At 36.6% G+C, this 13783-nt stretch overlaps 1 protein-coding gene across 13 annotated transcripts in view; it reads left to right on the forward strand.

The window, feature by feature from the left end:
• Positions 1-13783, forward strand: part of DMD (dystrophin) — a 1922593-nt gene that overhangs the window by 1864670 nt on the left and 44140 nt on the right. For 8 of the 13 annotated variants that reach the window (XM_019529122.1, XM_019529124.1, XM_019529126.1 and 5 more), the window contains 5 exons: positions 3141-3277; positions 4052-4090; positions 8616-8681; positions 9777-9842; positions 12310-12468. In XM_019529122.1, coding sequence (XP_019384667.1) covers positions 3141-3277; positions 4052-4090; positions 8616-8681; positions 9777-9842; positions 12310-12468 — 467 coding nt within the window. Of the gene's footprint in view, positions 1-3140; positions 3282-4051; positions 4091-8615; positions 8682-9776; positions 9843-12309; positions 12469-13783 lie in introns of those variants that run through there. The other 5 variants (XM_019529120.1, XM_019529132.1, XM_019529123.1 and 2 more) reach the window with 4 other exon arrangements.

Raw genomic sequence — 13783 nt, forward strand, 5'->3', positions numbered from 1 at the left:
TAAATTCATCTGTGGTCAAATGTAAATGTTTAAAATAAACCATTCTAATAACAATATAATCAGGCTAGGAACCAAAAGTGTGTGAACTGTCTCTTAATTTCTATTCAGACTAAGGACATGGCCAATGTAGAGACAGTTATTAGCTTGTCTCAGTGATTGTGGAGTTAAAGGGCACCTATACAAGTTCCCGACTCCTGTTCTGATGCACTGCAGCAGACTCAATTAATTGTGTGTGTTGGAGTGTTCTTATTAGAGCACTCCTGCAGCTTTGGCATCACATGTATTCTGTGTCCCTGCATTTCAAAATGGTGGCGGGTATGCTTTAACTAAAGCTTTAGTTAAAGCACCTCCACCACCATTTTGAAGCATGAGATGCTGAATACACAAGACACTGCAGGTGTTTTAATTAGGGCAGCTCCCAAGAGCTGCTCTAATTAAAATGCCCCCAACCCAGAACACATGTAAAGATGCCCAAAGAAAAGAGAATATCTACTACACCTAAGATATTCAGATAAAGCAGTAACCAAGTTTCTGTCTGTGTTTATTTTTAAATTATATCATGTTTCTGGCATTGTCTAGTCTGAATCCATTTGCCTCTGCCAGTTTCTCATTAAAAGTCTCCATTGGTTTACCCTTTCTTCATTGGCTGCTCTTTCTTAATTGACTGAGATGAGCAGAAATGATTTGTTGTACAGTGGCACATGTGAGAGGGAAAGTTTAGAACAGCAGACACAGGTCTAAACAGACTATTTTGTCAGAGGCATTGCTGGAGCAAATTGCAATCTTTAGAGTCATAGACCACATTATAACATTCCTCTCAACTGTAGCTGAAAGATAATTTTGCTGGATTGGTTACTGTTTCTTCTAGCCACTTTTTATTCTCCAAGTAAATGGAGTGAGAAGTTCCGGGGGGGGGGACTGTGTGCAGAATAACACCTGTACTACTGTTTTCTTGCCTGTATGGTTGGTTTTGGTGATGGACCTGTAACTAATGGTCTTGTCTCTCTCCAAAATGATTATAGATAAATGAATCAATATGAATGCATGTGGGTGATTCTCAGTGGTTTCTTATTGGAATCTATTACAGGGTCCAATAGATTTTTTTCCCCTAGGAATACAGAAAATGCAAATAAGTAGCAGGCTAATTTTAACCGAAAACTGAAACTGCATTCCAACTACTGCGCATAGCTCTTTAAACTACTTTGTAGGCAGTAAATTTTACCGTGATTTCTGTTGTCTTCATACCAATGTACTGTGCATAGATGTACCAGCCAGAAACTGAATTTGGAGCGGATTACCTGGAAAAAATGTCTGTGCCATGGGAAGTTTAGGAACACTTTTATATCTAACTAAAAAATGACCCAAAGAAGTGAATAACTGTACCAAGCAGCCACTCTGGTCTCAAGGCTCAGACCAGAGCTGAGCTCTGGGCCAAATGGCTTACCCTGGGCCAAATGGCTCATTTGGCAGAGGCAGTGCACACAGCAGGGGAGAGTGCAAGGGAGACCATGGATTGGAGGGGGAACATGAAGCTTTCCCCACCCCAAACCCTACCCCTTATGCCTATGCCTGCTCCCCAACTCCCTACCTGCTCTGCTTTCCCCAGTTGCTCCTCACACCTTTTGCTCCAGCTCTGGTCCCTCATTTTGTTGCAAAGAACTCAGAAAGACCACCAAAGGTCAACAATGAATTTAAATTTCTGGTTTATCTTGTGAATCATATTTTCAGACCTAAAAATGCTAACTTTGTTTTTTGCCCTTAAAAAGGTCTCAAGGCAAGCCAGGATGTCATGGCACCCTACTTGAGAATCACTGTGCTTTGCCAAGCTATGGGCACATTTCAAAGATGGTGGGAATTCTTCTCTCTCCTATACAAAAAGATGTAAAGCTTACTTGTCCTTTTCAAATTTGTTTCAAAGGATTTTCTAGAACATCCTTCATTTTTGTGTCTAAGGGATATGGAAAAGCAGCAGCATGTGTGTCAACTGGAACAACAAATTCTACTTTCAATAGTAGGCACATAGTTTATTAGAAATTTTAGGCATATTAGTTTTTCTTCATTTCTTTCTTCCAAGCTATATGTACCAGGCAGGAAAATCTTTATGACAATCAAGAAAAATAATATTATCAGGTTGCTATTTTTCTGATCCTACTTTCTCTGTGAGGTGTAAGGCCTTAAGTAGAACTCGAATAAAAGAATTAAAGTTCTCCATTAAAATTCCTCAGAGAAGGGCCTTCTGAATCTTAATCAGACTGTAAGAAGAAAAGACAGATAATTTCTCCTTCTTAAATCTTCCCAGAAGGCACATTTTGATTTAATTTTGGCTTGGCTTATCTTCGTTTTCTTACAAAACTGATGCCTTTTTGTACTCCTATTGCGGTTGAGAGATGAGAGAAGGAGCTGAGTTCTGGCAAAGAATGAAAATGTGGGCAGCCTGCAAAGCCCTAAAGTGTTTATTCTAAATGCCTGCTAGCTCCAGATTGAGAAAATAAAAGGAGAAACATCCCACCCAAGAATTTCACCTGCTTTTTATTTTCCCCTGTTTGGACAAAACACTGATGGCAGAGAAGGCTGGAAAGGGAAACTTAAACATTGAGAAGAAGATTACTATCAGCTTTCATGGACTGTCTAACGGTAAACAAGAAATGCGCACTGGGACTCGGGACACAGAACTGGCTAATCAGGAGGGCAGGTGGAAAGTTATAGACTTGCTGCATAGCCTAGTTTCAGCCATTTCAATATGGAAGTGAACAAAGGCAAAGCACTTGCCTGCTCCTTGCCAAGGCAAAAGAAGTGACAGGTTTTTTTCTCTTTTGTTGGTTGACTGGCTCAGTTTTGTCTGTCTGATAATATGAAAGAAGAAATAAATCTGTTATCTCAGGATTTTGGAGCTCAAAAACTAGAAATTCCTGTGTGTTGTATAGGTACGTTACCTTTTCTGGCAAATAATCATCTCATTTTAAAATGCTTTATATCTGCTGTGGTAAGAGTATAAAATAGGAGGTTCCACCAGTCAAATCATTGGCTGTCCCTGTTCTGTGTGCTCCTGCACTCTTTCAAATGGCCTGGCCAAAAAAGAGATAATCAAGGGCAATAATTGCCTCCTCAAAGGCGATTTTACTGTGATTTGTTGCTTTCAGACAACTTCAGGAGAAGACGTCCGTGACTTTGCCAAGGTACTGAAAAACAAATTTCGAACAAAACGCTATTTTGCAAAGCACCCAAGAATGGGCTATCTGCCTGTACAAACTGTCTTGGAGGGAGACAACATGGAAACGTGAGTAGCTCTAAAGCAAATAAGCAGTATCTCATTTAATACGCTCTTTGAGCTCCCCAGCTGGTGCCAACTCCTTTCACTTCCTAAATGCATAAAGCCTCTTTCATTTCTTTCATTTTTGTTTACTTTGGCTGAAAGGAAAACACAAGCTGGCATTTCAATTGCCATTCCCTTTACCCTATCCTTATAATAAATTAAACTTCAATTAACAAAAGAAAAGTACCTGCTACCTTACTGATTACCTTGTAAAACATTAAAATGGTTCTGGTAATTTGCAAAGTGGTGGTCTCAGCATTCAATTTTGATTTTCTTCCAAATGGATATCCATCATGTGTTGTATTTTTTAACTCAGGTGCTAAGCTGTAAATTTATCGGTCTAGCTTATTCCTTTCTCATGCCATAGATGTGGTCACATAAAACTCACGTAAAATGATGTGAGGTAGTTGTAAAAATATGCAGTAATGATGCTCCTGGAGAAATCAATCGGTGGTTTTACCTCGCTCTAACTGTATTGCAAGTTTATACTAACCAGCTATCTAATGGCAATTGTACAACAGCTTGTTATCTCTCTCTCTCTCTCTCCTTTTTTTTTAATTTGATATTTTAGTTTTATTTTCTGCCTTTTTGGTTAGCTGCTTTTCATGGTCATCCATGTTGGTCTGTTGGATTTTCTGTTTTTTAGTTGTTGTGATTTTTTTTTTAATCTTTCTGTAATTATTTTGCTGCTAAGTTTTTTCTGCCTCTCTCTTCACCTCCTCATTTTTTGTCTTGCAGTCCTGTTACTCTGATCAACTTCTGGCCAGTAGATTCTGCGTGAGTACTTTTGCTGAAGTGTGCTGCTGCTGCTGCTGCGTTCCCTCACTTTTTTGTTTTGTTTTTATTTATTTTTTTACATATGTTCACTTCCTTATTTCGTTATGGTTCCTTTTCCTGATAGACTTTCTGAAAGTATCATTTTGATTCCAAATGCACAGAGTGGGACAGCACCAGGGTTTCTTAGGCATTGTGAAATGTATACTGTATACTCCTCTCAGGAGTGTGTGTTCTCATCTGATTAGCAGGGATTTGATGCACAATCCTACTAATGCATTTGAGAGTTTGTAATTTGAAAGCTTGTATCTCTGGATGACACTAGACCTTATGATTGTAAACTAAATGCTTTTCAGATTATATTAATTGAACTTTATGTTTTTAATAAAATTTCAGAGAACTTCAATTTGGTCTTATAACTGAGGCCATGATGTAAGTTTTTACACACACATACACAAGCACATACAAAAGGCTATAGCCATTGACAGTTCTTGGATATTTCATTGCAGTATTTCTGGTGTAAAAGGAATTGTGAAGGGGCAGTAGCTCTGAGCCTTTCTGAATTGTTTTCAGAAGCGACAGCAATAGGATTTTTCAACTTTGAACTGGATTTCATGTAAGCGCTATCTCTGCACATGCATTGTTTTACTGCAGTAGTAGTAGCTTCAGTATAAACTAGAGTTCTAGCATTTTTCTGCTCATTTTAAACTAATATAAATTATTTGTGAGTCTTAATTCACACACTTATGAATATTAGTAAAAAGAGAGTATTAAAATAGGAGGTTGTACCACTAATAGCATACACAGTTGGAAATAAGTATGACCTGCACCACACTTACAGTGAAGTGTTATTTAGAATAAACAAGAGCAAATGTATAAATTGGACTATTGATTTATAATTTCTACACTGAAAATAGACTGTTGTGAAGAGAAATGAAGTGCTCTTTCTCTAGGAGGTTGATTTTAAGGTGCCAAGAAATCAGCTTGCTTTTACAAACTGCATGTGTTTAAGGAGCCACTTATAAAGCAAGCCAATAAAGCCTGGAGCCAGACGGAAGTAGCTGGGCTTTGGAATTTAGGATGCATTTGTGTCTAACAGAGTTTCTCCTCTAAGTGCATCCATGGTAATACTGTCTATCACCTAAGTGTGGATCTGGGTTACTGACTCTTTAAAGCACAATTGAATCTTTTCTTACAAAAAGTTAAGAAAATTTCAAAAAATAAAAGCTTGAATGCTATGGAATGTTGTTGTTGTGTCTAACATAACATGAAATTAAGCTGGTATAACATATTTGATTTTAAGGCATGATGCTCACAGATCACTTGCACGAATAACTTTGTGACATGCTACACTAAAAGCTTTACAGAAAGGGTTAGGCAGTCTTGGGTATTAGCTCAAAGTTTTTACCTCTCATACATGAGAAAACACTAGGGTTAGAGAGAATTATGAGATACAGAACTAGATTTCTTTCAAGGGAAAATGCTTCACCCAATTTTTGGAAGTGGATCCTCTCATCACAGTAACACTGATAATGACCTTTGAAAACAAGTAAATACATGTGCATTCATTCTGATGATCAGAAAATTCCCCTCAACATCCAAAGCTGAGAACCCCGGTGTCGTACTTCTGTACAAGTTTTCTATCAGTCTCAAATGTTTTGTGTCCAAAATGTGAAAAAATTAGGAATGCACTGTAACAGCAAAGATAATGGATTGACATCATGATATTTGCGGTTAACACTGCTGATGCTGTTATAAAAATATGTTAAAATGTGATCTTTATAATTCAGACTGCTTGTGGGTAGGTTGGACATTTTGCAGAGACTCTCTGGTTGCCAGGCATGTAGCTTCAATTAAGAATTGCAAGAATTTCTTCTCATAATACCTTGGTAGTTAAATATTTGGAAACTGTCATTAAAAAGACTTCCATGATTCCTTATATTCAAGAAGCCTCAGCTTAACAAATTGAATATTTATTTTGAAAATGTGGGTTTATTATTACCCAGTGTTCTAGAGCATGAGAGCATCACAACATGTGGGTTTTGCTAGGAACCCAAGAGTAATACATTTCTTTGCAGTTAGTAATTTTAGGGTCTACGTTGCAGATTTCAAACAAACTAGGTCATATAGCAATAGTAGTTATCAAGGCCTGCACAGAGCTCAGTGTAAAAATTGTAATAATGTAGAATTTACTATGCTCTTGGCAGGGGAAAATAGCCCATGCTGAGTTCCACGTTGCTGCCAGTAGACTGTTTCCAGTGCCTGACCTTGCTAGTATAGGTATTTACATACTACGTTAACTAAAACAGAGCCTCATTCAGACATCTGCTTAGAACTGGCATATCCGTACATACAGTCTTAGCCATTCATGCAACGCTGCTGAGTTAAAAAAGATCACAGCTTATTCTCTAGTAGTATGGCAGTGAAAAGGAATCAAGATTGAAGCTTTTCTGGTGATACTACACAAAAAAATCCTCCTTTCCTAGTTCATGATCCAGGAGTCTGATCTCAGATTATTTCCTCCGCTTCATTTTCAAAAGTCCTTGTTATTAAGATATTATTTGATCTTATTTGAAGGGTTTGGAGTACTTAACTTTCTCCATGGAATGCTTAAAAAACAAACAAGCTAACAAAAAGCTTGTAGCAGCATTATTTGATGAAGGCAAAAGTGGTCATAAACATAAGCTTTATGATGCACTGAATTAGTAAGATGGGACATTTGCCTAAACCTATGAAAGAATAGCATTTGGACATACAGGGTTATTGGTTTTCAAAACTATTTGTCAAAACTTTTATTATCCTTTCTCTCATCTAATGGTAAATATATATTTCAGATTTAGGTTCATGTTTTTGTGGGTGAAGTTCAATTTACATTAGTTCAGGGGTGCAAATAAGCATTTCTGGTTTTCCTTAAAAGATGCAAATTAGTTTCTGAGGATGAGGCATCAAAAGATGTAGCCAATTTCTGAATGTCAAGAAAATAGAAATGTGGGGAACTATCAGCATAGCAGCAAAACCTTAAAATTACTATTATTATTAAAATGGCCTTTACCACAGATTTTGAAAGTGTGTTCAATTACATTCCTTTGAGCTACCTCCAACTGCAAAGCTGTCTCACACAATCTGGGATATCTGGTTGTGAAGAATTAATTGCTTGTCTATTGTATTTCTGTATGGTATTGAGGAATTCAGTGGATTGCATATATCTATTAGTTTGCCTCTGGTGATATTTGAAAGCACGATGGGTAAATGTGGACTTAGATATGGGAAAGCTTATCTCAGCAGAAATGAGTTTTATAATACTTAGCCAGTAACAGCTCAGAGAAAAAGCCTTCCTGGTGTCTGAGAAAAAGCATTTAATGATGATGATTTATATATATATAGTACATAGCTCCCTGAGCACCAGATATCTTAATTTTCTAGAGCACATTGCAAACTGATTTGAAAGCCAGAAGATAACCAATAAAGTATAATCATCCTGTAGCAAATTTACTGCAGGATTGTTGTACCATAATTTAGCAGCATCATGTACCACAAGAAAACACTTTCTGAGTTATAACTAGTAAATATAACAACTCCTTTCATTCACTTCTGAAAGGAAGCCACTCCGTGGCAAAACACACTGTGGGCAGCACCAGTGACAGTTTTAATACATGAAAGATAATAAACGGTATTAGGCACATTCATTGTGGCCATATTATGGGTTCTACTTGGTCTCTAGTAATAAAAAATTGCACCCCTAATTGACCTAGTCGTACCAGTTCAAATATAAAGCAATCCATAAGGGTGCAACAACTTTATTCTTGTGAAAAGTCCAATGTTTTTTTAGTTTCACAAAGGTGGAGGGGATCACAGACTGTCATAGCTGAAAGGTGGGTGATCCAACATAACACTGTTCTAAATACATTGCTGCTGCATTGGTTCAGTACCTAAACTGTAGGAAGGATGACCATCACCAAAACTACAGTTTTGAGTCTTGCAATCTTTTATTTAAACCAGTAATATTTAATATGTAATAAGGTTCCCACCTGATGGCATGGCTGAGGGTGCTTGAAAACTCTAGTTTAAAATGGACATGCTACTGGTAGTTTAGAAACCAATATTGAAACAGAAAGGAAAAGACAAAACACTTTCATCAGGGGTTGACAATTGGGCCTGAATATTATACAAAATAAAGTGGTAACTGAGTGAGGCTGGGGAATGATGACAGCAAACCTCATCTTTAGATCCTTTATTGACATAAACTCCTCCAGGTAACTCTATTTTCCTGCCTATGTATCACAAAACAGCAAGACCACAAAAAAACTGCAAATGAACAGACTCCCTTTTCTGTGGTGTCCCAACACATCCCATGGCAGTGGATCAAAGAAGTACACAAGTCACAGGGGTTATACAAGTATAACTTGCTGTTTGATGATCACATCATAAGCAAGAGGCATGGAAGTATGAGGGTATAGACATACCTAAGTATATTTTTATCTTTTCAGGGGATATTATTTGTGATTAATCAGTTTTTTCTGCCTTATAGGCCTGCTTCGTCCCCTCAGCTTTCACATGACGATACTCATTCACGCATTGAACATTATGCTAGCAGGTATGGGACCAGCTGGACATTAGGCAAATTATTCGTTAAAAGTCATTTAGAACACACCCAAAGACAAGCCATCGTTATAGGTGTTTTTAATAACTGAACTTAGTATTTTTCCTAGATCCTGGGGTAGGTAGTAATACAGAACTGACTGATACTAACCACCTTGCTAACTAACTTGCATGCCAAACCATTGTATGATGATCCACAAGTAAATATGATCCACTTAACAAGTAAAGCCAAAGCATGTGTGTGGTTTGAAACTAGCATTTGCATTCTGCATTTAGTGCATTAAGTTCACATAGGGTTTTATTTCATTAGAAATCCTGGTATAATCATATAACGGAAAACAGCAAGCCCTCTAAAACTTCTATCCATCACTATTCAAGTCTCAGATGACTTTAGCAAGAAAATCAGTTTAAGAAATACCACAAAAAAGCACCATTCTCTATTTTGGACAGTAACAATAGTATACCGCTTCTGTACTTGGTTTTTGCCCACTTTTAAGTTCCAGGGTTTTTTGATAACAACAAGCAGTGGATTAAATGGACAGATGTAAGTTAAATGCCAAGTGTTTTCTTTTTCCCCCCAAGCACTGGAATTTACAGGGGTGGGGATTGTGCAAAATAGTTATTCAAGTGAAAAAAATCACTCGAATCAAGTAAACCTTTGCCTAAATTGCACCTTGCATTAAGAACAGAATAAGTATTCTCAAATGGAAATAAATGCACAGGTTATTTCAGTTGTGGAGATGACATTACTAGGTACAGAGTGATTTGTGGAAGCTTATGGCATCTTAAGGCCTTTCTTTCATATCAGAATCAGTTTGACTAACAGGATTTGAATATGAAGAAGAAGAGCAGAAAACTTAGCAACACCTTTAGATAGATTCAGTGTAACAAATAAGCAATTATTTCTGGCAGCCCATTTGTTAACCAACAGCAAGTTAAAAATTCATCTGGGTTTCTAAATTTAGGGTCTCTAATATGTTGACTACTCTGTGTCACCAAAATATATATCTTAAAGTTTCTGAAATGTTAGAACAAGAGAAACCTCCAGTGACCCTTATAGATTTTAATGAGCCTTTCCGTTTTTCCACAGGCTAGCAGAAATGGAGAACAGCAATGGTTCCTATCTAAATGACAGTATTTCACCTAATGAGAGCATGTAAGTACATTGTGTTGAGGAAATATTTTTGATGCACTTTTTCTAGTGAAAAGTTAGCATCTTGCAATAATGTTCTGCAGTGCTGAGTTCCTCGCTTTGCTGTTCACATCTGATCATAATGCAGTCTCATTGTGGAAATTATTGTGCCATACAAATATATAAACCAGTACATGGTTTATTATTTATAACTCAAAGTCCAACATAAGCAACTGCTGATTAAGTTCTGGTGCAATTAAAAGTGTGACATTGCTTCAACACAAGCTTCACAAATAATGAAACAATTTACAGATCAAAACATGCAGACAAGTTCTTTTATTAAGTTTGCCATGTCCCTTTAAAGCCCTGTGCTTCACACAATAGTTTTCATTCATTTGCATTCAAATTCCAAGGCTTGAGCATTTTATAAAGATTACTGTAAGCATGTGATGTATACTTGGATATAATAAAACTATTTGTTTCATTTTTTTACTTTTTCTTGAGAAGACTTTACTTTGTCTTTGTAGAGTCAACAGGCATTGTTGCTGTTTGAAAATAAATCGTGCGTGCAGCCAACTACTGTAGCAGTCATAAGACATCAGCCCCCGTACCAAAGAAAGTTAAAAGAAGTTCCAACCTAGTAAAATCCTATATTCAGAACTCTTTTATACAGTTATTTGTGCCTTTTCTTCCAGAGTCAAACAAGCTTTTGAAATTGTTGATTTTAATAATATTATTTATATTACTTTCCATGGAAGTATTTAAGTACTAACACTGATAATAACATGAACTATATTTTTCATTATATTTTGGTTTTGCTGAAATAGTCCATGTGATTCAGCTGTATTTTTAATTGACTAAATACACCTGAGATACATTTTTAAAAAGCACGTGGTCTTCCATTTTGTAGCACAGTTTGCATGCCACAACCCTCAGATATAATCCCCAAAAATTGGGATAAAATTGCAACCTTTGAGCCAACCAAAGACTCAGATGCTTTCTCCAGTTTTGTAGTATCCCCATATTTGGATTTATACCTCTGCATTTCATATTTCAGGCTCACTCTAATTACTGTTGGCAAGAAAGCACGTGGAATGTTGAATGATCTGGTTTGCTGTTACAGTCAGATAGCCATATACACACATTTTCACTCCTGGCTGAAGTGAGATTGTATACTACATGTTTAAATTCTGCTGATGCAGATTACACATCCAAAAATAGAGGCTGTCATTTAGCAAAATGTGGCCCATTGTGCTCTTCCTTATAGTTAGTAGTGCTATGTTTTTCACCTTTTCCTCAGCTAATTCTTCTTTCCACAAAAATGTAACTTAATTTTATGAAAGAGCTTGAGGCTGAAATGTTAGGTGAAACATCTAAGCTCAGGAGCTAATGAATTCCTTAACATTTCCTTTAACAACACCAAAGGTTGTCTGTTTTGAAAACACAACTTCTTCAGCTTTTACTAACCAAAATAATTTTAAGACAACCTAATTGCTTTAATACTCTTGTAGTTTATAAAATTACTTTATTAGCATCTTGGGGAATAACATTTAGCCCACTAGTATTTTCATTTTTTAATAGGAACTACACATACCCCCAATAAATACTCAATTAAATGCATGGCAAATAAAAACCACACAGAACAATTTTTATAGTGAGTATTTAATGAAAAATACTTTAACAGCATTGGAAGCAGAAACCACAGCTCCATGTTTCCTAAAGGACAGCCCACCACACTTGGCCAGAAATTCAGGCAGTTTTGTATGCCTTCCATCTGGCCCCATGTCCCTTACGTTCCTTGATACTTAGTATCCCTACTTCAACAGAATGCATGGAAGATATCCACAACTCTGCCTAGCACATAGTCTGGTGATTACAGCACTTTTTCTAGGAAGTGTGATGAGCTGAACTGATCTGCAGGGATCCTGGCTTTGTCTAATGGAAAAAAAATCCCCAATTTTAGGATATAAAAAAGCCAAAATCCATGTTTTCTATGATTAAAATGAAACATCACTATATATATAGTGGTTTTCATTTTAATCACTAGATGAAACATGACACTATATATATTTTTAATATATATATAGTGGTATATATGTAATGGTGTTTCATTTTAATCACAGAAAAATGTGGATTTTAGGTTACTTTTTTAATCTGAAAATTGGGGACTTTTTGAAATCAGAGAAAACCAGGATCCCTGCTGATCTCCCACTTCCTGAATAAGTGCCTTCACCTGTGCTTTGATGTGTTACTTATCTACTTTAGTGCTAATTCCATGAAACGGTAATGATTGGCAAAATTTGGCTTGTAGATATGCCAGGGTCTTTTATATTTCTAAAAATATGCATCTATGCAACAGTCACTTATTAATAATGAAATTGCTATAGTATAACATTAAAGGTAGAAGAGATACACACAGAGTCACCTTTCATTAATTAGGTACAAAGGTAGAAGTGTAGGAAACAGTTTGTATTTTTGTTGTGTTTTCCAGAGATGATGAGCATTTATTAATCCAGCACTACTGCCAAAGTTTGAACCAGGAATCCCCACTGAGCCAGCCCCGAAGCCCTGCCCAGATCCTGATTTCCCTGGAAAGTGAAGAGAGAGGTGAACTAGAGAGAATCCTAGCAGATCTGGAGGAGGAGAACAGGTGATCTGTACATTCCTAAGCATGACTGTAATTGTGTCCATACATGATGTGATCCCAAACAAAGCCATACTACAACCTGAGAAACTGGCTGTTAGGCTGTCTTTTTCATTATGTTTGTCCCAGTGAATCTTCTGCCTGCATTCTCTTCAACAGTTTAGATCTGTGAGGGATGATAAGAATGAAATGGTATCATTATAATCCCATTCATGCTTTTTTTGATATGCTGATGATATTGCGTTCAGCCCTCTTTGCAGAACCTTTGAAATCAGAAATTTAAAGGCAAATATGGGTCACTTAATCTTGTGATTATGGTGTTATTTATTACAAGTTCTTCAATCAGTGATGACTAACTCTTTTTGATGTAATATACTATTTATATCAGCTATGTTACAATAATATTTTAAAACTCTTATTTCAGTCTCACCTTATTTCAGATATTAGCCATTATCTGAAAGAGAGTTTTGTGCTGTTGAGCCCTAGAGGAGGCTTTTTTTCACTTGAAAATTACCAGTTGGCTGGCACATTTTTCTTGGAGAGATCGGTCAGAAGTATATATAAAGGAGAGATTTGAAATAGCTTCAAAATAGTATTCTTTTAAAAGATAAAAGAGCTGTGAAATAAAGATACAGTACATTCAGACAGGATAAAATTCACCTCAGTACCCTTGCTGGGGCTGAAGTGTGTTATAGATGGTGCGTCTTGACTTTGTGATAATGCTCTGAACAGGGTGAGTGTTCTGCCAGACTAGCAAAAAGAGGTACATTTTTGGTGCCATTTTATTTCAGTCTTCTTATAACCTAGCTTTTGACCTCTTGCTTTCCGTTGCTTTTCATCACAAGAGGAAGCAGCAAAACATTGTAGTCCTTTTTCTGTGGCACCTTGGAGCTCTATTCTGCTATCATAAACTCCCACTAATCTTGGTATATCAAATGACTAGCCGACTGAGTATTGTGGTCATGAATCTTATTAAAAAATAAGGAGTTGGGTATCAAACATCATTGGAATTAAAGAAAATAAGTATTGTTCGTATCCAAGCTTTTAGGGTATAAATTCCTTGCATTTCCTTGTTTTTATTCTGCTTCTCTGAGGGCTAAGAATGGTTTTTGTATTTTCAAATGAAGGCAGAGATTTTTGTGTAATCATTTGTTTCTGGAACTGAGGCTTTGAGACATATCACAAGACTCCTGAAAGAATCAGCAACGCTTGTTTTCCACTACCTACAGGGTTCTTTGAGTAATTTAGGTGGATTGTAGTGGCCCTTATGTCACATCACCTTCCAGCCATTAACATAAGCTTTTGGAGTTGTTTAGAGATA

This window comes from Crocodylus porosus, unplaced genomic scaffold, assembly GCF_001723895.1.
Source record: "Crocodylus porosus isolate Cpor-Errol unplaced genomic scaffold, CroPor_comp1, whole genome shotgun sequence".
Classification (NCBI taxonomy): Eukaryota; Metazoa; Chordata; order Crocodylia; family Crocodylidae; genus Crocodylus; species Crocodylus porosus.